Consider the following 21,565-nt stretch of genomic DNA (forward strand, 5'->3'; position numbering starts at 1 on the left):
CCACCCTTTACAGGGAAATACATGTTGCCGCTACCTGGATGTCACCATGCACGTTCCCTATATTTTACAAGGTTAACATTGCCCCTCTGATTTCAGCAGTCATTTATGAACACCTTTTAGGGCATTGTGAGCAAGGGTGAAATAGACCGCTAGTTATTTGTGAAACTGTATCCTTATCACATGAAACCGGTGCTAGCTCAGCAAGAAGGGTCTTGGGAATGACTGCTGTTTGACACAGTATTTTCCATAAATACTGATGCCATATATCGCTATGTGACAATACTGAAACATCTCACCATATGTGTGCACATGTTTACAAGAGGTGCTAGAGCTCGTCAGTAACCCCTGGCAGTGTTTTTACTAATCTTTTTACTATAATGCTAGTATGCTAGTTAGTGTTATGTCTTGTTTGTGTCCAATTGTGTTCATATGTCCTGTCATGACATTTTCTGCGATATTTTTCAGAGAGGATCCTCATTCAATGTCTGAAAGGTAGCACTATGGGGGTTGCACATGAGTACTAACACAGTTTTGGTGTTTGGAACTCCAAAAGCTTCATCTTCGGCATGTTGCTTTGCAGCTTGCTTGTGCCACTCAGCTATGATACAACATCTGAGGTCATAGTGTTATTCCAAGAGGTCACCACAGTTAGAAGAGAAAGAAGTGGAACAGAATTTTTGAAAGGGTGTTTAACAAGATTTATTAAATTTTATGGTGACCTTTACAATGAAAACAGTATAGTTGCTAATTTACTAGTGATCAGTGAGCTTAACTAGTTAGCTGGCTAGAAAGCCAGGTAATGTTAACTTGAAAACTGTTTAAATAGCTGCTTGTGCCAGTGTTTGTGCTGTTCTGCTAGGCTGCTGTTAGCCGCTTACAACCTACAGTGAGGGAAAAAAGTATTTGATCCCCTGCTGATTTTGTACGTTTGCCCACTGACAAAGAAATGATCATTCTATAATTTTAATGGTAGATTTATTTGAATAGTGAGAGACAGAATAACAACAAAAAAAAAATCAGAAAAACGCATGTCAAAAATGTTATAAATTGATTTGCATTTTAATGAGGGAAATATGTATTTGACCCCTCTGCAAAACATGACTTAGTACTTGGTGGCAAAACCCTTGTTGGCAATCACAGAGGTCAGACGTTTCTTGTAGTTGGCCACCAGGTTTGCACACATCTCAGGAGGGATTTTGTCCCACTCCTCTTTGCAGATCTTCTCCAAGTCATTAAGGTTTCGAGGCTGACGTTTGGCAACTCGAACCTTCGGCTCCCTCCACAGATTTTCTATGGGATTAAGGTCTGGAGACTGGCCAGGCCACTCCAGGACCTTAATGTGCTTCTTCTTGAGTCACTCCTTTGTTGCCTTGGCCGTGTGTTTTGGGTCATTGTCATGCTGGAATACCCATCCACGACCCATTTTCAATGCCCTGGCTGAGATTTGACGGTACATGGCCCCGTCCATCGTCCCTTTGATGCGGTGAAGTTGTCCTGTCCCCTTAGCAGAAAAACACCCCCAAAGCATAATGTTTCCACCTCCATGTTTGACGGTGGGGATGGTGTTCTTGGGGTCATAGGCAGCATTCCTCCTCCTCCAAAAACGGCGAGTTCAGTTGATGCCAAAGAGCTCCATTTTGGTCTCATCTGACCACAACACTTTCACCCAGTTGTCCTCTGAATCATTCAGATGTTCATTGGCAAACTTCAGACGGGCATGTATATGTGCTTTCTTGAGCAGGGGGACCTTGCGGGCGCTGCAGGATTTCAGTCCTTCACGGCGTAGTGTGTTACCAATTGTTTTCTTGGTGACTATGGTCCCAGCTGCCTTGAGATCATTGACAAGATCCTCCCGTGTAGTTCTGGGCTGATTCCTCACTGTGCTCATGATCATTGCAACTCCACAAGGTGAGATCTTGCATGGAGCCCCAGGCCGAGGGAGATTGACAGTTCTTTTGTGTTTCTTCCATTTGCGAATAATCGCACCAACTGTTGTCACCTTCTCACCAAGCTGCTTGGCAATGGTCTTGTAGCCAAGTCTGTGTAGGTCTACAATCTTGTCCCTGACATCCTTGGAGAGCTCTTTGGTCTTGGCCATGGTGGAGAGTTTGGAATCTGATTGATTGATTGCTTCTGTGGACAGGTGTCTTTTATACAGGTAACAAGCTGAGATTAGGAGCACTTCCTTTAAGAGTGTGCTCCTAATCTCAGCTTGTTACCTGTATAAAAGACACCTGGGAGCCAGAAATCTTTCTGATTGAGAGAGGGTCAAATACTTATTTCCCTCATTAAAATGCAAATGAATTTATAACATTTTTGACATGCATTTTTCTGGATTTTCTTGTTGTTATTCTGTCTCTCACTGTTCAAATAAATCTACCATTAAAATTATAGACTGATCATTTCTTTGTCAGTGGGCAAACGTACAAAATCAGCAGGGGATCAAATACTTTTTTCCCTCACTGTACATCACTTAATTACTCCAGTCAGCAGTCAACCTTCATAAACCTCAAAATATTACACCACAGAATTCCTTTTTTTGCATAAGCCTTGTACTACTGAGCTGCTCAATAAGATACAGCAATCAATATTGTAATATTGTAAACCATATTAAAAACTAGGCAATTATCACACTACAAAATTTTAATATCTACAGAGTGTGTGTGTGTGAGTGAGTGAGTGAGTGTGAGAGAGAGAGATGAAGAGAGAGAGAGAGAGAGAGAGAGAGAGAGAATGTTTAAACTCTGTGTGACCTGTGTCACTGTGGCAGTATGTTCTGTAGCTGAAATTGATGAAGAGCCCCTTATGTGGATGTTGTTATAAAAATTTAAGAGTGTGTTTGAATTATAAGCCATTATACAGGAAATTGAACTATTCTGGCCTTCATGATGAGAGGAGAGAGAGGGGGGAGAGAGACAGATGGAGATAAAGAGATCAACAAAAAGAAAGAGAGAGAGTGTGTGTGTGTGTGTGTGTGTGTGTGTGTGTGTGTGTGTGTGTGTGTGTGTGTGTGTGTGTGTGAGAGAGATGGATGGATACAGGGAGGAATTGAGAGGGAGGGTGATAAAAATAAAAGATGTGTGAATAATGATATAATGGTGGCATGAAGACAGGAGTGAGAAGGAAGTCGGTAACCAAAAGAAATATGAGAAAATGGTATTGAGAGAGTGTGAGACAGGTAGAGACAAACAGGAAGTGGCTGAGGGACAGGCAAGCAAACAGGAAATGAACAAGAGAAATTGGAGGAAATGGAGATGTGATAAAGAAAAAGATCAGCGTGTGTGTGTGTGTGTGTGTGTGTGTGTGTGTGTGTGTGTATGCATGCAAGACTTACCTTAGATATCTCTCCTTCATGACCTTCAAGTTTACATACACACTGGTAGGTTTCTGCATTAAACACCCTGGAAGTACCTAAACGGGGAGAATGAGTAAGAAGAGAGGATGTAAAGGCAGTGATAATAATGATGGAAATGTATGATAATCTTGCTGTAAAGCGGATGATGATGATGATGATGATCTGTCACTATTTTCAAAAAACAGCTAAAGAACCACCTCTTCCATGAGCACTTAACTAACCCCTAAAATGCTAACCCCCACATTATTTTAAAAAATAAAATAAAAAAATGAACTCTCGCTTTTACATCTCTACTCTGTGCACTTTGCTTCTCTAGAACTCAGTTATAAATCTTGAATGGTAGCACTACTTGTATTGTTCTTGATATATCGCTTTTCTTGTATTTCCTCATTTGTAAGTCGCTTTGGATAAAAGCGTCTGCTAAATGAATAAATGTAAATGATGATGATGATGATGATGATTACTGTTATCAGGATGTTAATGGTTGTAATGATGTTGGTGAGGGGTCTGATCATGACAGTGATGTAGCTGGTGAAATACTGGTAATGATGCGTCTGCTTTTTAGACGTCACTGGTGATGATGTGGTTGATGGTGGTGTGGAAATTGTGATGTTGTTGTGCTGATGGTATCAATGGCCTCACCATCTGCAGAAGCTGTTGCGATGAGCTGACCAGTATAATTAAAGCAAACATCCAGCAACTCATCATCATGACCAATTAAAGTCGCCAAACATTGGCCATTCTCAGCTTCCCACACCTACACACACATACAAACACACAAGCTTAGTTTAGGCCTTTCATACACACATACGAAATATTTATTCATGATATGTAATGAATATAGCACTGAATTCTGACCTTGCAGGTTTTGTCCATAGAGGCAGAGACAATGAGGGAACAGTCCCAGTTGAAATGCACACTACTGATTTCTCCCCTGTGCCCTATCAGAGTGTGTATTCGCCTTCAATGACACATACAAACCAATATATCAATGTATAAATAAATAAATAAAATACTCCAATCGGAGAACATTTGTGAAGTGGTTTTCTAGAATCTGGTATGGCTATGCTAATTTCCCTTTATCCACAATTCACGTCTAGGCAGAAGATGAAAATTCTGAGCGAACTCTCAGGACCCCAACTGCTGGATCTCATACACACCTCCCTGACGGTACATCCCACAGTGTGAGTGTGTGATCGAATGACCCAGTGACTAAACGATTCCCAACCGTGTTGAAGGAAAGAGCGATTATCTCAGCAGAGTGACCCTAAAGGAGACAGTGAGTGTGAGATAAAAAGACAAACAAAAGAGAAAATGAGAAATTAATAATTATTCTACAGCAAGGACAAAAATAGGAAATGTAGGATCTTTAAGATCACTGAAGAGGAATTGTCCCATGCAAAGGCCCTACCTAATAACTTTCCTGAATAAGATTTGAATAGCATCTCTAAGTAGTCACTTGGTATAGGACTATCTATATCATAGCAGCACTATTCAATATGGTAATTCAATGCCTCCTGTCACAATACAGTCACAGCTGACCCACAATATAAACAAATCAATGCAAATTTACAGCAAGTTTCTCCTCATAAATTCAGCTGTAATTCTGTTTTACAGTATGTTCATTTATTAAAAATTTACCCAGGATAACTACTATACTAATTATGATAGAACCTGTCCATGTAGTCACACAAACAAATGTAGTGAATGAGATGCTTCTGAAATTTTCACGTGTGTTCATTGCATAAAGCATGTTTTTTAAAATAGATTGAAAGTTCCAGAACGTGCCATTTTTATTGAGGAAATTTAATCTATTCCTTCATACATGCAGCAGGCACTTTTTTTTTCATGTATTGTTTACACTTACAAGTTGAGGGGAATATCATTACAATAATATACTACTGTAATGCAGTCTGACAATAAAAAATACTACCTATGTCCATCCCTCGTTATGATATTTATTCGAAACATGAAGTATTTTACTGCTGCTCTTTAAACACTTTTACCACCAGTATGAAATGGAAACTGCATCAAAGCATAGCACTGCCTTCTGGTTAAGTCTATAGTAATGCATACTCCTCATCGAATTCCTTATCTAATGGTCAATAAAACAGATTGACTAAAGTAATAGAACTGCACTTTAAGATGGCCACAGTGCCTCAGCCGAGGGTAGGGGACAAAATAGAATTGGAACACAGCCAGAGATACGCACCGCTAGGGTGGAAACCTCTTTACCACTCTCCACATCCCACAATTTGGCTGTAGTGTCCATACTGCCTGTGGCAACAAGGGTACTCTGTGGGTTGAAGGTTACACAGACCTGCAGAGGACATGGACATACATACACACACACACACACACACACACACACACACACACACATGCATTGTTCGGCTGTACAATCTGTACAATCAACTGGAGTGTTATTTATTGTCTTTTTGAGGATGATATCAAAGCATGTTTCTGATAGATGGAAAAATGTCCTAATGTGGAATATAAAGGATTATTAACAACATATTTTTTATTATTCTGTAATAACTATGAATTATTCAGTAACCACAGTGGAATTAATAGGAAAATGCATGTAGTTATTAGAGTGACAATATGAGCCTGTCACCCATGAGTCCAGGGACTTTAAGGAATGTATACAGTGTGCGAACAAGAGATTCACCTAGATTTTAGATTCATACATAGGTTTTTCACAATGGATCTAATTTCAGAATCAAATCAGCTCTTGCAGACTCGAGCTGTAAGACTTACAATTTCTGCTGTGTGTCCTCTAAACGTGTAGAAACACTTTCCAGTTTCGGCACTCCATAATTTGCAGGTCTTATCAAAGGAGCCTGTAGCTATTTTATCACTGAGAAAGAAAAAGGTACACAGAAACACAGAAAGACAAAGATACACAGAAAATAAAAATGAATCTGTTTCTGTCCATACATTTCCATATATCTGGAAATGTAGTCAATTATACTGATTTCTTTATCACAGTGATTTATAAACCAATTTTATAAACCAAGCTTTGGCAAAAGCAAACTCAACATGGTAATGCGTATATAGTGAATTATAATAAGACAGAGATTCACAATGCACATCCTTTCACCTGAATAACAACTTTCAGAAAATGTATATACTGAATGAATATATTGCACATATGCTTAGAATAAATTGCATAATTTGTCAAATTGTCTGCACAATATGTATGCTAAGCCAATCCCTTCTTTAAACACCTTTATAAAGAGAAAGGGATTGACAGAGAAGGAGAGAGACCTGTCCTGTCCAATTTGTTAAAAAGTCTAATTTGTATAAAAGTCTATTGTACAGTGGATGCATCAGCTAGGCTAAACTATCTAGAGCAGGGACTACATATTTTTGAGTCTCGGACAGGTGACAGAACGTACATGACTGAAGCTTCCAAATTGAGTCTAACTTTACAGGGAGAGAGAAATAAGCTGTTTTGAACTGAGAGAAAATTAATGAGGGGGATAGAGCAAGAGAAACACAGAGATAAAGAAAGACAGATAAAGACACAAAAGGGGACAGAGGGATAAGGAAATGAGCACCTGACTCAAAATGACAAGAGCTCCCACATAACGGCCTGGAGCTGGCTGAACCTATAGTGTGTGTGTGTGTGTGTGTGTGTGTGTGTGTGTGTGTGTGTGTGCGCTCAGGTTTTGTTTGAACTTCATTTTTGTCAATTTAAGTCAACAAGTGACATGGCATTTTTGACTATATACAGTGCCCTCTGCTAATATTGGCACCCTTGGTAAATATGAGCAAAGAAGGCTGTGAACAATTGTCTTAACTGTTTAACCTATTGATCTTTTGTTAAAAAAATTCACAAAAATACTCTGCTCTCATGGGTATCAAATAATTGCAAAAACAACACAGATCCCTTGCTATGTATTCTCCAACCTCATCAGGTATTATAGGAGAAGACTCAGAGCTGTGATCTTGGCAAAGGGAGGTAGCAAAAAGTATTGACTAAAAGGGTGCCAATAATTGTTGCACACCTGTATTTAACGAAGATTTTTTTTTTATTATAATCCTGTGTTTTGTTTGCACTGATGGTGGAAATTGGCATTTTCAATGCTTGTACTATTTTCCTATAGCCATTTTGTGAAGATCAACAACTTTTTTGCCGCACATCACAGCTATATTCCATGGTCTAACCCATTGTTATGAATGACTAAAGGAATTTGGCCTGTGTGTTACCTCATATTTATACCCCTGTGAAACAGGAAGTCATGGTTGAACAATTTCCTGTTCACCAGTCACCCAGGTGTACTAATAAAATGTAAAATATCAGCGGGAATATACTTCACATATATTTTTTCCATATTAATTCATAGGGGTGGCAATAATTGTTGCACACCTATATTTAACAAAGATGTTTTTTTGATAAATCTGCATTGTGTTTGCAATTGTTTGAGATCCATGAGAGCAGAGAATTTTTTGTGAATTTTCTGAACAAAATATCAAAAGGTTAAACAATAAAGACACATTTTCACAGCCTGCTTTGCTCATATTTACCAAGGGTGCCAATATTAGTGTTGGGCACTCTATATGAGCAAAGGTTTGTGGACACCTGATGACCACACCTACAGTATATGTGCTTTTTGAACATGTAGTCATGTAGCCAGATGTAGTCCCCCATTTGCTGTTATAATAATCTCCACTCATCTGAGAAGGCTTTCCATTAGATTTTGGAGCGTGGCTGTGGGGATTTGCCCATTCAGCCACAAGAGCATTAATGAGGTCAGGCACTGATGTCAGGCGAGGAGGCCTGGGTCGCAGTTAATGTTCCAGATTATCCCAAAGGTGCTAAATGAGGTTCAAATGCAGGCTACCTGAGTTCCACTCCAACCTTCGCAAACTGTGTTTTCATGGACCTCGTTTTGTGCACAAGGGTATTGTCATGCTGGGATATGTTGGCCCTTTAGTTGAAGTGAAGGGAAATTGTAATGCCACAGCATACAAAGACATCCTGTACAATTGTGTGCTTCCAAATTTGTGGCAACAGTTTGGGAAAGAATCATATATGGATCTGATGATAAGGTGTCCACAAACCTTTGGACATATAGTGTAAGAGTTTATATTCAAGGTAGGTCTGAGAATTCTGATTCTGAATTGTGGAACAGAGAAGAAATTTATGGTAATGAATAATAATAATAATAATAATAATAATAATAATAATAATTACCCATAGGGATTATTGAATGCGATGGCATAAACAACATTTCTGTGCCCCTCCAGTGTGTGCAATTCCTCTCCAGACACGGTGTCCCATATTTTACATGTTCTGTCATAGCTCCCGGTTATGAAACTGCAGACAAGATGAGGGAGAAAAGGATGAGTGGAGGAGTGAGTGAGTGAGAGGAACATGAGCAGCTGAGATAAACTCACCTTGACCCTGATTTATTGAAGTCGACATTAGTAAGAGGCAGGATGTGAGCCTGAAGTACCTAGAGAGAGGGAGAGAAAGAGAGAGAGAGAGGAGTAAGAGGGAGGGAATGATGGATGGCGAGAGTGTGTTGTGAAGTCATGCACTTAAGTGCATTAATTCATTTATAATCTATAACTCTGACTGAGTGATTTACACACATCACTAATTCAGCCTGTAAATCATGGCTTCCCAGTGGATCATGGTGGTATTGCATCCAGTAGAGGTGGCACAAATATTATTCTTTCAGCATGCACAGCTGCAGAGACAGCTGTGGCAAATAAAAAAAGTGTTATTTTGTGCATGCATGGATTTGTCTTGCTGCTTCACATGTTAATGTACTTGGCACTGAAATCAGATGAAATCTTAGTTTTTCAAGAACGCAGAGCACAATTTCCATTATTGCATTTGAATCGAACCCTGCTGCATTTTCCCCTTAATGCAAATCATTTGAGCACATAAGAACACAGCAATTTTACTGTGGACATAAACAACTGGCCTGTATGCAAATAGTACAGTTTGATTGCAATGAGAAAGCAACTCAACCCTGAATCAGCCTAACGGCAAGAAGTGAACCAAGTGCAATAAGTGGCAGTATTTCTTATTAATAATTGTCTTATTACTAATTTTGCCAGCATTGACTGTCCTGCTGAATAAGAAACGTGGCTTGTTGTTGTGTAACAGCATAACAAACAAGTCCATAGAGTATGAATTGTTGAAACTTTGTCAACTTTCCAAATCTTCTGTTAATTTCAGGGCAGGATGGTGAGTTGTTTATTCTGCCAAGCCTTGATGGAATTGCATGATGAACATGATTAATGCCCAAATTGTTTGGGATCTGACCACTTACAGAGCCAAAATGTGCTTCGCAGCCTTTGAAAATGCTGCTGTCTATTCATCATCTTCCTCTGGAGCTGTGCAGCCAAAGCGAGGAATGAAGCAAATGGCAGATATAAGAGCAAAGGTAAGCTCCTTTGACATGTTGCAGCAGCAGAAGACTCTGCAGAACAGTCCCAGGGAAGAGAAGAGAGTGCCATTACTGCATTGGAACGCAGATTTGATTCTAATTCCCAGAATTGAGGCCCACTTAGAGAGTGCTGGTAGCTACACATCAAAACAGACTAAAGATCGGAGGGAAAATCAGGAGCACAACAGAGCAGTGACACTGAATGTGCTACACTGCAAGTGTTAAGGCTGCTATGGAAAAATTCATTCAGATCCTCCAGCCAATATGGCTGGACAAGTGCCTAATGTGTTTCATGGTGCATTCACCCATGCAAGCTGCTGGGATATTCTACAATGTAGCAAGTTCTCTGATGAGCTCTTATGCACATTTAAGGGTGGGACACAGATTAGACTTTATAAAAGAACAGACATACCAGCTGGTACCTGGATGGGTCTTTGGTTCACAAGTCAAGAAAGCATTAAATGATTGCCTCCTTCTGTCTGGGGCAATAGCAAAACACATGACACAACATGCTGCCCCTAGGTTTCGTCTAGCCAAAAGTACATGGACACTTGACCATCAAATCCATACAGCTTGTGAAATTTGTCATATGAATCAATAGAAGATGCAGGTATAAAATTCCCTTTGCATAAAATATTTCTTTTTCTGACAAGCAGACACATAAGTGGATTGCAGTATCTTTGTTTGAGAACAGAGTTCAAACATGTCACACTGTGACCAAACTAAGCATTCCTGGAAAAAGACATTGCATTATATCACTAAACATCAGCCTATCTGTCCCTGCAGGTGAGAACATCCAGTGGTCTTAAGCACTATGTGGCAGTGATTGCCATTTCCACATGCAAAGAGGAAGTGGCACAATGCACATCCTATCACATGAATAACAACTTACAGAAAATTAATACAGTGAATGAATATATTACACATATGCTTATAATAAACACAGTTGTTCTTTTTTGTTTGTTTGTTTGTTTGTTTGTTTGTTGTTTTTTACAAATTGCAATTTTTAAATGATAATGTTATTTATTGAAGAAAATAAGTTATCCAATACCAACTGGGCCTGTGTGAAAATGTATTTGCCCCTATAGTTACTTATTCCCCAAATCTATGAAACTGCATTCATAATGGGGTTCAGATGGACTAAACACAACCAGGCCTGATTACTGCAAACCCTGTTCCATCAAATCAACACTTAAATAGAAATTTTTCAACAGCATGAAGTTGGTTAAAAGGTCTTACCCAGTAACACACTATGCCACAGCTGAAAGAAATTCCAGAAATGATGAGGAAGGAGGTGATTGAAATAAATCAGTTGAGAAGGGTTATAAAGCTATTTCAAAGGCTCTGGGGCTCCAAATAACCACAATGAGAGCCATTATCTCCAAATAGAAAAACTTGACACAGCAGTGAACCTTCCCAGAAGTGGCCGACCTTCCAAAATTCCTCCAAGAGCACAACTACTACTCATCCAGGAAGTCACAAAAGTGCCAAGGACAACATCAAAGGACCTACAGGCCTCTCTTGCATCAATAAAGGTCACTGTTCATGACTCGACTATCAGAAAGACACTGGGCAAAAATGGTATCCATTGAAGAGTGGCGAGGTGAAAACCACTGCTAACCCAGAGGCTTGTCTGAATTTTGCCAAAACACTCCTTGATGATCCTCAATCCTTTGGCCTGATAAGTCAAAAGTGGAACTGTTTGGAAAACAGGGTTTTGGCATAAACCAAACACAAAAAGAACATCATACCTACAGTCAAGCATGGTGGTGGAAGTGTGATGGTGTGGGGATGCTTTGCTGTGTCAGGGACTGGGCAACTTGCAATAATTGCGGGAAACATGAATTCTTTTCTCTACAAGAAAATCCTAAAAGGAGAATGTCCAGTCTTCAGTGCGTAAGTTGAGACTCAAGCATAATTGGATTATGCAGCAAGACAATGATCCAAAGCATTGGATAAAGTCCACCTCTGAATAGCTTAAAAAAAACAAACAAAAAAAAAAACATGTAAATTAAAGTTTTAGAGTGGCCTAGTCAAAGTCCTGACTTGAACCAATTGTGATGCTGTGACAAGACCTTAAACAGGCAGTTCATACTCAAAAAACATCCAAAGTGGCTGAACTAAAGCAGTTCTGCAAAGAAGAGTGAGCCAAAATTCCACCACAGCACTGTGAAAGACTGATTTCCAGTTATCAGAGGCATTTGGTTACAGTTATTCTGCTAAAGGTGGCACAAGCAGATTTTAACATTAAGGGGGAAATTAGTTTTTCACATGGGTGATAGGTTATATAATGCTGTATTTCATTTGAAGATTTTTTAAAAATATTTTATGAAGATTATATATATATATATATATATATATATATATATATATATATATATATATATATATATATATATATATGTGTGTGTGTGTGTATATATATATATATATATATTTAGGTGTATAAAGTTAGTGCCTTGCTGCATTGCTGGCTAAAGTATTATAATGTATAAATCCAGTAGTTTATGCGAATCCATGTGCTGACTTGAAGAAGTTAAATGACAGGCTAGTGATGTCACATGGCAAAGGTTTGATTAGCTGATCAACCCATGATCTGACCTTGTTGACCCAGGGACACTTGTCACTTGGTAAAGTCTGGACAGGTACGTTTTTATTCACATCGCTTGTTTTTTGTTGTTGTTGTTTTTTTGTTTGTTGTTGTTATTGTTGTTGTTGTTTTTTAAACAAACTGACCCTCTGCTGCCATCTAGTGGTTACAGTTTAAACAGGTAACTCAAACTGCCAGTTTTTACTACTTTTTCTATTTATCACTGTGAAGTGCTCTTAAAAAGTATCTATATAAATTATGTGATGATAAAGTTACTACTCATGCATAATCCTAAACATCAATTGTTTAGGTTGATTACAGACTGTATGAACTTAAGAACAATAAGCTAAACTACTTATCGATAAAAGAGGGTCACTTTAACTCTGTATTTCTAACTTTAGTCCTTCCAATAAGGTAACGCAGCTACAGAATTATTACTTCCACTGGTAAAGATGAGTAAAAAAAAAAAAAGTCAAACATATCTTTGTGATTATACAGTGTGTGGAAATGTAGAGGTAGTAAAAATTGTAACTCTTGTGTTTTCTGTTTTCTTCCAAAACATCTTTCTAGAACCTTCAGACTTTGTCTGTTATCCTTTTTGCCTTTGTGTCTGGTTTATTGCTACACTCTAAGTGTAAGTTCTATTATAACTTTGACCTTACTCTCAGAGCATAAATAAACCTAACACAAAGGCAAGAAAAAAGAATTGGCCTTGCCATTCCAATAATTTGAACTTTGGACTGTATACAGTGAGGGAAAAAAGTATTTGATCCCCTGCTGATTTTGTATGTTTGGCCACTGACAAAGAAATGATCAGTCTATAATTTTAATGGTAGATTTATTTGAACAGTGAGAGACAGAATAACAACAAGAAAATCCAGAAAAACACATGTCAAAAATGTTATAAATTGATTTATGGAGGTGGAAACATTATGCTTTGGGGGTGTTTTTCTGCTAAGGGGACAGGACAACTTCACCGCATCAAAGGGACAATGGACGGGGCCATGTACCGTCAAATCTCAGCCAGGGCATTGAAAATGGGTCGTGGATGGGTATTCCAGCATGACAATGACCCAAAACACACGGCCAAGGCAACAAAGGAGTGGCTCAAGAAGAAGCACATTAAGGTCTGGAGACTGGCTAGGCCACTCCAGGACCTTAATGTGCTTCTTCTTGAGCCACTCCTTTGTTGCCTTGGCCGTGTGTTTTGGGTCATTGTCATGCTGGAATACCCATCCACGACCCATTTTCAATGCCCTGGCTGAGGGAAGGAGGTTCTCACCCAAGATTTGACGGTACATGGCCCCGTCCATCGTCCCTTTGATGCGGTGAAGTTGTCCTTTCCCCTTAGCAGAAAAACACCCCCAAAGCATAATGTTTCCACCTCCATGTTTGACGGTGGGAATGGTGTTCTTGGGGTCATAGGAAGCATTCCTCCTCCTCCAAACACGGCGAGTTCAGTTGATGCCAAAGAGCTCCATTTTGGTCTCATCTAACCACAACACTTTCACCCAGTTGTCCTCTGAATCATTCAGATGTTCATTGGCAAACTTCAGACGGGCATGTATATGTGCTTTCCTGAGCAGGGGGACCTTGTGGGCGCTGCAGGATTTCAGTCCTTCACGGCGTAGTGTGTTACCAATTGTTTTCTTGGTGACTATGGTCCCAGCTACCTTGAGATCATTGACAAGATCCTCCCGTGTAGTTCTGGGCTGATTCCTCACTGTTCTCATGATCATTGCAACTCCACGAGGTGAGATCTTGCATGGAGCCCCAGGCCGAGGGAGATTGACAGTTCTTTTGTGTTTCTTCCATTTGCGAATAATCGCACCAACTGTTGTCACCTTCTCACCAAGCTGCTTGGCAATGGTCTTGTAGCACATTCCAGACTTGTGTAGGTCTACAATCTTGTCCCTGACATCCTTGGAGAGCTCTTTGGTCTTGGCCATGGTGGAGAGTTTGGAATCTGATTGATTGATTGCTTCTGTGGACAGGTGTCTTTTATACAGGTAACAAGCTGAGATTAGGAGCACTCCCTTTAAGAGTGTGCTCCTAATCTCAGCTCGTTACCTGTATAAAAGACACCTGGGAGCCAGAAATCCTTCTGATTGAGAGGGGGTCAAATACTTATTTCATCAATTTATAACATTTTTGACATGCATTTTTCTGGATTTTCTTGTTGTTATTCTGTCTCTCACTGTTCAAATAAATCTACCATTAAAATTATAGACTGATCATTTCTTTGTCAGTGGGCAAACGTACAAAATCAGCAGGGGATCAAATACTTCTTTCCCTCACTGTATACATATTATTGCCCTCACTCTGTTATGACTATTTTCTTAATGTTGAATAGGTAAACACAGAAGAATTTGATTTCTGATATATTGATAATCATTTGTCAGAAACATCAGTGTGTGTAGAAATGTGTGTGTGTGTGTGTGCATATGTGTTTGTAGTTGCATACCTTGAACAGGTAAAAGTTGCGCTCATCTGGTTGTCTGAGTTTGTCCTGTAATCGTTGAATCAGCACTTTCACCTGATCGGTACGTGAGTCAGTGATTAATGGCTCAATTCTTCTGATTTCTGATAACAACTCATTCACATCAGTGCTGAAATGAGATGCAGTGGGAATTGCTTTAACTATGAGCTTATATGTACATAATTAAGCAAAGTCCAATATTATAACTGTATTACAATGCATCACATGATTGCAAATTTGTAGGTTATATTAATCAATATATTAATGGTAGGTTAGATTAATCCAATAAGTCTGGACTGGGACACTTTTAAAACACATATGGGTGTGATGGGCAAGTGTCTTTAGCCATATAGTAGTGTTTTTTAAATTTTATTATTATTCTGTTTTTTGTTTTTTTTTTGCTCTGCATGATTTTCATCTAGCTCTGACACCTGCAGTGAGTTACCAATCTCAATGGCTCAATTTTCCTCTAGTTCTGTTGGTAGAGTACGTTTGAAAAGGAGTACCTGGCTAAGCTTACCAAACTACCTTGACGGTTATCTAAGGTCATACAGTCAATAATACATTGTTATGAAATGTAGCTAGTGTTAACTGTCTTAGTCTTAGTTTATGTCATCATATCCTTCACTCATGTTGGTATGCTAGTTGCAATATCACTAAAATGACCACCCTTACTTTTATCTCCTTGGTTTATATATCGATCCTACTGAAAGTGTTATTTATGGTTAATTTCATGTATGTCTAGCTAGTTAACAAGCTAGTTCAGGCATCAAAATCTGTTAAAACAGTTTACAGCAGAACAAGACATGGCTTTGATAGAAACCTGTCAATGTTGTCAACACTGTAAATGTCAAATGAAGTTCGCTGGGCTGTAGTCTCAGTAAAAGTTCAGGAGCGTGTTGGAAAGTGTGTGCACGGTCATCAGGCTCGTCTGTCATTTCTAACTGTTCATCAGCCCACCCCATAACTGTCAAATACCTTATCAGCTATGCCCTTAGCAAAATAGCATCAAATAACTCCTATAAAGCACATTCACTGTAAGAAAAAATACTGGGGGAGATATCAAGGTCAACGGAACATGACAGATGTTCAACACAAAATGACAGAACACTATTCCCCAACGTAATTTGTGGAGATCTATCTAAAATGATCATTTTGGCTTGTTTTCCATTCACTTGCATAGTAATGGCAGGGTTAATTGTTGTACTGCAGCCAGCCACTAGAGGGCCGCATAGCCATAGTATTTTGGCTTCCCTTTTACAGACATATAGGCTACAGTATGCCCCAAATTTGTTTCTGAACAGTCAAAAAATTGCCACGATTTTAAATGTTTTGTTGAAGATAGTTAATAAGTTTAAAACTATAAATGACAATCCTACTTTGCCCAGACTTGTGCCCAGCTAGCAGGTGACCCCAGATCCTTTGTGCTTTCAACCCACAAGGCTCTAATGCGGTCACCAACCCTCTTCCTTGAGATCTACATTCTACATACAAATCCTGCAGGTTTCATCTCCAACCAACATCTAATCAAGGGCTTCTTAAGACAATGATTAGATGGTCAGCTGGGCATGATTATGGTTGGAGCTAAACTCTTCAGGAAGGTAGATAGACCTCTAATGCTTTCATCTAATGTTGTGGGGCCCCCTTTTTGTGATAGGAGTCATTATGTATGTGAAGTCATTTTTTTTAGGCAGGGAATTTTGAAATTACAACGAAAAAAAGGGTTACTTGGGAGCACTGAGGTTATCATGTGGTACAGGTATGGAGAGAACCAGTAAAAGTACAAATTTTGGATAATAAAAGGCCAATTTTCATTCCTGTCAAGGTTAGAACATACTCGAAACATATGGACATGAACTTATTCCGATACGAATTTTGGCTGTTTGAGTCGATATGTTTTGAATTACCTTTATTTTCAGACACCTTTAAATGGAAGCAGTATCCATATGAAATTACATTCATATAATATCAAGGACCTGGTACAGATAGCTTACAGTAATGGATACAAATGGCATCTACTCATCCAATCAAATTCAGTGCTATTTAGAATATGCTTGATGCAAGATTGAGTTCTGTACCAAATTTTGGGGCTCTAGATTATTCTACTGAATATTGTGACATTGGTCCAAACCTATGAGTCTGCGAGTCCATTTGGACTGGTTTTGACCTGAGCTGCAAGTTGCATCAAATAAGTTAAAGTACTGTAAACTGCATACTGATGCATTTAAAACTGGCAAAGCTTTAACCACTCACTCTGGCTTTAAATGCAGCAGGTCGATGCATCTGCTTCTCTCCTGTCCTCCTTTCTCATAGTCCAGAATTATACCTGCACAACAACCAAGTTCAGACTCAGTGTGACATGGGAATTAAGTGATACAATCCTGGACTGACCTGTCATAACAGTTTTCAGTACATCACAGCATATGTTTAACCATTTTCCAAACCTGGATGACATTAAATCCCATATAACTCTGTGCTAGTGTGAGGGATCAGTTACTGTATGGAATACTGGGGTGTTAGTAATATTTAACAATGACTTTGAATTTGTTCTGTAATGATTAATATGTTGCATACATATTTAATGATATCTAATATTAAACAGTGATGTCTGAGTTTTTGTTCAGGAGCTAACTTAACGCCTGTTTATGTTGACTATGATTGTGTTCCGTAATATTTGTTTAGGTTCAGAAAAGCTGTAGGCTATGTTTTTGTTTAGTAAGGCAAGTTAATAGTAAATAATAACTAGCGCAATATCTTTAGTCTTTTTTCTTAAAATCCTGAAACCAGGAGGTAATATATACAATACATAAAGAGACCATATTAAGCTGTAAAAGGAGTATTAAAAAGACATGTACTGTTACTTTTTCATTATTACCTGGAGGGTAGTAGCGAATGTGGAGCCGCTTCAGTCTCATTTCTGCTCGAGTGTAACACAGCGTTACCACGGCAACCACGTCTATCTGCGCATGCGTCTCAAACAGGCGCATGTAATAATCGTATGAAATAAGTGGCTAGAGTCCCAGGGGTGTCAGACGTACGGCCCGCGGGCCAAAAACGGCCCGCTAGGGGTTTCAATCCGGCCCGCAGGATGAATTTTGAAAGTGAAAAAAAATGCATAAAAGACACGAACTAGGAATTTTTAGTAAAATGCTTTTCCTAAATTTTCTGCTAGGGGCGCACTGTTTTAGTCAGAGTAGAAGACGCGGCACAACTGTTGGACTCAGACCGAACAGCAGATGGTAGCAATGCGCCTTCTGCTGTTTGTTATTACGACTAACTCCTTTAAAATGCTGCTTCAGACACTGATTGCACTTAAAGAATACAGTTCTGTGAAAATGAATCCTTGCTGTAGTAAAAAATGTGCAATTTAATGTTAGTCAACAGCTTCACCACCAAACCAAACTCTTTTGTAGAATCCTATTGTTCATGCGATGCTATAAATTTTAAAGTGCAATACTATTTTTTTCAGTTTCAAATACCTGTGACAAAGTTTTTTTTGCATTTACACTGTGACCAGTTGTAATGCACACACGTAAATGATAATCAGAAGCAAATTGCACGTTTGTCTTAAGAAATCTGAGGTTGTTCATGATATGTTTTGTAAAAGGATATTTCATTAAATATGAAGATTTTCCTAATGTACTTGTACTTCTTTGCACGAAAACAAAAGGGAAAAACATGGACTTATTGTTATTTATAGGGAATTATGCTATGATTTTACTGGCTCGGCCCACTTGACATCTAATTAGGCTGTATGTGGCCCCTGAACTAAAATGACTTTGACACCTCTGGGCTAGACGATTCTCTTAAATGTTTCCCTTACGCTAAATTATATGGCCAATAGTTTGTGGACACCTAACCAACACACCCATATGTGGTTCATCCCCCAAACTGTTGCTACAAAGGTGGAAGCACTCAATTGTATTGGATGTATACTGTAGCATTAAGATTTCCCTTCACTGGAACCAAGAGACCCAAACATGCTCCAGCATGACAATGGTTTTAATGGTTATAATAGGAATTGTATTGGTTTTAATGGAAACTGTAATGGTCCTAGTGGGTCTCTCTTGTAATTTGTTGCCTTCTATTGGTAGCATATTATGTCTAGTGGATACTATTAAGGACCAATACTGGTAATGGTAATGGTTTTAATGGTTAGCTGATGGTTTGTTATGGTATTTACATTTATTCATTTAGCAGACGCATTTATCCGAATATATCAAACGATATATCAAACGTAGAACAATACAAGTAATGCTACCATGCAAGATTTATAATGAAGTTCTAGAGGAACAAGGTGTAAGAGCCAGACTAAGTTTGTTTTTTTAAATAATGTGGGGTTGGCATTTTATGGGTTAGTTACGGGCTCACAAAAGAGGTGGGTCTGTAGCTGTTTTTTGAAGATAGTGACAGATTCTGCGGTCTGGATTGAGGTGGGAAGTTCATTCCACCACTGAGGAACAGTTAGTGTTAAGGTTCTGGAAAGTGACCTTGAGTCACACTGAGTAGGCACTACTAAGCGTTGGTCATTAATCGATCGCAGATTGAGTGAGGGAACATAAGCAAATAAGCCTCGAGGAGAGTGTTGAAGTAGGGGGGTGCAGTTCCAGACAAGGTCTTGTACGTGAACAACGTGATTTATTTGTATTGGAAACCATTAGAATTTCTGTGATGGTTTCTATTTTTTTTTTTAGCAAGGCCTGTACACAAACTGAGAGTCCTGACCTCAACCCAATGAACAACTTTGGGCTGAACTGGAATGCTGACTGTGCCCCAGGCCTCCTCGGCCAACATCTGTGCCTGACCTCACTAATATGAATGGGATAATCCCCACATGCTCCAAAATCTAGTGGAAAACCTTGCCAGAAGAGTGGTTGTTATTATAACAGCAAAGGGGGACTAAATCTGGAATGGTATTTTCAGCAAACATGCGAGTGTGGTTGGTCAGGTGTCCACATACTTTTGCCCCCATAGTTTATTTGTATCTAAGTTACTTACTAAAAACATATTTACTTACTTAAGTATGTTTACAGGCTTATATGTCCAAGTGCTTCTAACACTAAGACAAAAGAACTGGAGATGGAAAAGTCACTCTTGACAATTAAATCTGTTATAAGCAGCACATGGGCAACTTTAACACTGCCAATAATGACTAAACTGAGAGCACTTCATGTTCTGCCCCTTCTTGTGATGTCAATGTACAAAATTACAGAAAAGGCCCATTTCCACTAATGGAACCAGATAAACTGTACATCCAGGAATCTTTTTACTTCCTACTCCAAAGTAGCTACTTTTTGTAATACAAAGTTTTATGCTTTCAATAAGACCCCATGCTTCAACGTTCAGGTTGAACCTTCAGGTTCAATGACAATGATTTCATAATAGTGAGTTACTGAAAGGTCGTAGACTTGTTCAGCTCTCCCATTCAGTATCATGACCAGTCATCATTGTATACAGGTTGTTGCATCACATTGTTTTAAATAGTTGCAATAATTTCATACACTATTAGTTATATATTAACCAACAAACATTTTCTTATTTTGTGGGAGTTTGTGAAAAAGTGAAATATGCAGATGAACAGAATTACTGATGCATATTAAACAGATTGGATTGAATGAGGAGCCAGTGAAGAATTAATTCTATTTTTTAAATATAGATTACAAACATTAAAGAAAACATTTAATCATTTATCTGATGTTGTCAGTATGGTTACAGGCATTTATAGGCCTGTATTGTAACTTGAAAAGGTCCTTATACCATCTCAGGAACTGATTCTGGGTGTTCCTGCATCCTGCATTCCTCTTCCTTGTCCACACTTTCATAATGTAGGGAAAGTAAAAAGGCTCTGTCAAGTCTTTGAGGGTACATGATTTTAAAAATGGGCATTCGGGACACAGTATCCATTTACCCATCACCAGTATTACAAATTCCACAAGCATATTTAAATAAGGTGTAGCGATCAGTTCATTGAGAAAACACACCATCATCCCAGAATTGAAGGTGTTCTGTACTGAGGTATGAGCTGAAATTCCTCCAAGCCGATGTGCAGGACTGATCAACAGTACCGTAAACGTTTAGTTGCAGTTATTGCTGCACAAGGTGGTCACATCAGATACTGAAAGCAAAAGTTCCAAAGCAGGTTCCTCGTTGCAGGTTCATTGTTCCAATTCACTAGGAATTGTTCACACATCTTTATTCCCTGTTTTTAAACTCTCTATATTCACAAGTAATAAAAGCAAGTTATTCCATACAAAATCATTTCCTTTATGTTTATTTCCCAACTCCCAACTACCACTGCTTATTCATTTTGTCAGAGGTTTGGAAATGCATAAAGAAAGAAAGAATCTACTATTTTCTTTTCTGATAAAACTCTATTTTGTTACATTCTATGCAGAAAATCTGAACTTCTTCATGTTTTGATACATAAACAACCATGATTATGCAACAAATATGCAAATTAGTCTATGTTGTGATCTGGTGACTTTTTGTCTGTGCTTTAAGTACTTTTGACCCCTTAAAGAGTTGGGCAAACTGATATGAACGAATGTTTTTCAGTACATTCTTCCAAAGCAACTTTTCAACATTCAACACTAGTTCCTACAGTGACTGTGGAATAATTCCACAAAGGAATAGGCCAATGTCAGAAATCAGAGATATGGTCTGATTGTATCAATCCTCCAAAACCCATTAAATGCAACAGGTGTAGTTTGCTTAAATTATTGTATGTATAT

At 38.7% G+C, this 21,565-nt stretch overlaps 1 protein-coding gene across 1 annotated transcript in view; it reads right to left on the bottom strand.

Annotated features, from left to right (window-relative positions):
• Nucleotides 1-17,757, bottom strand: part of daw1 (dynein assembly factor with WDR repeat domains 1) — a 29,583-nt gene extending 11,826 nt beyond the window's left edge. Inside the window, 11 exon segments of the mRNA NM_001329310.1 lie at nucleotides 3,335-3,411; nucleotides 3,998-4,112; nucleotides 4,214-4,316; nucleotides 4,516-4,622; nucleotides 5,568-5,675; nucleotides 6,116-6,215; nucleotides 8,559-8,681; nucleotides 8,762-8,820; nucleotides 14,820-14,964; nucleotides 17,088-17,160; nucleotides 17,710-17,757. Of these exon segments, the coding sequence (NP_001316239.1) occupies nucleotides 3,335-3,411; nucleotides 3,998-4,112; nucleotides 4,214-4,316; nucleotides 4,516-4,622; nucleotides 5,568-5,675; nucleotides 6,116-6,215; nucleotides 8,559-8,681; nucleotides 8,762-8,820; nucleotides 14,820-14,964; nucleotides 17,088-17,160; nucleotides 17,710-17,749 (1,050 nt within the window). The 5' untranslated portion in view covers nucleotides 17,750-17,757.
• Between the last annotated feature and the right edge of the window lie 3,808 nt (nucleotides 17,758-21,565).

Source organism: Ictalurus punctatus, chromosome 4, assembly GCF_001660625.3.
Source record: "Ictalurus punctatus breed USDA103 chromosome 4, Coco_2.0, whole genome shotgun sequence".
Taxonomy (NCBI): Eukaryota; Metazoa; Chordata; class Actinopteri; order Siluriformes; family Ictaluridae; genus Ictalurus; species Ictalurus punctatus.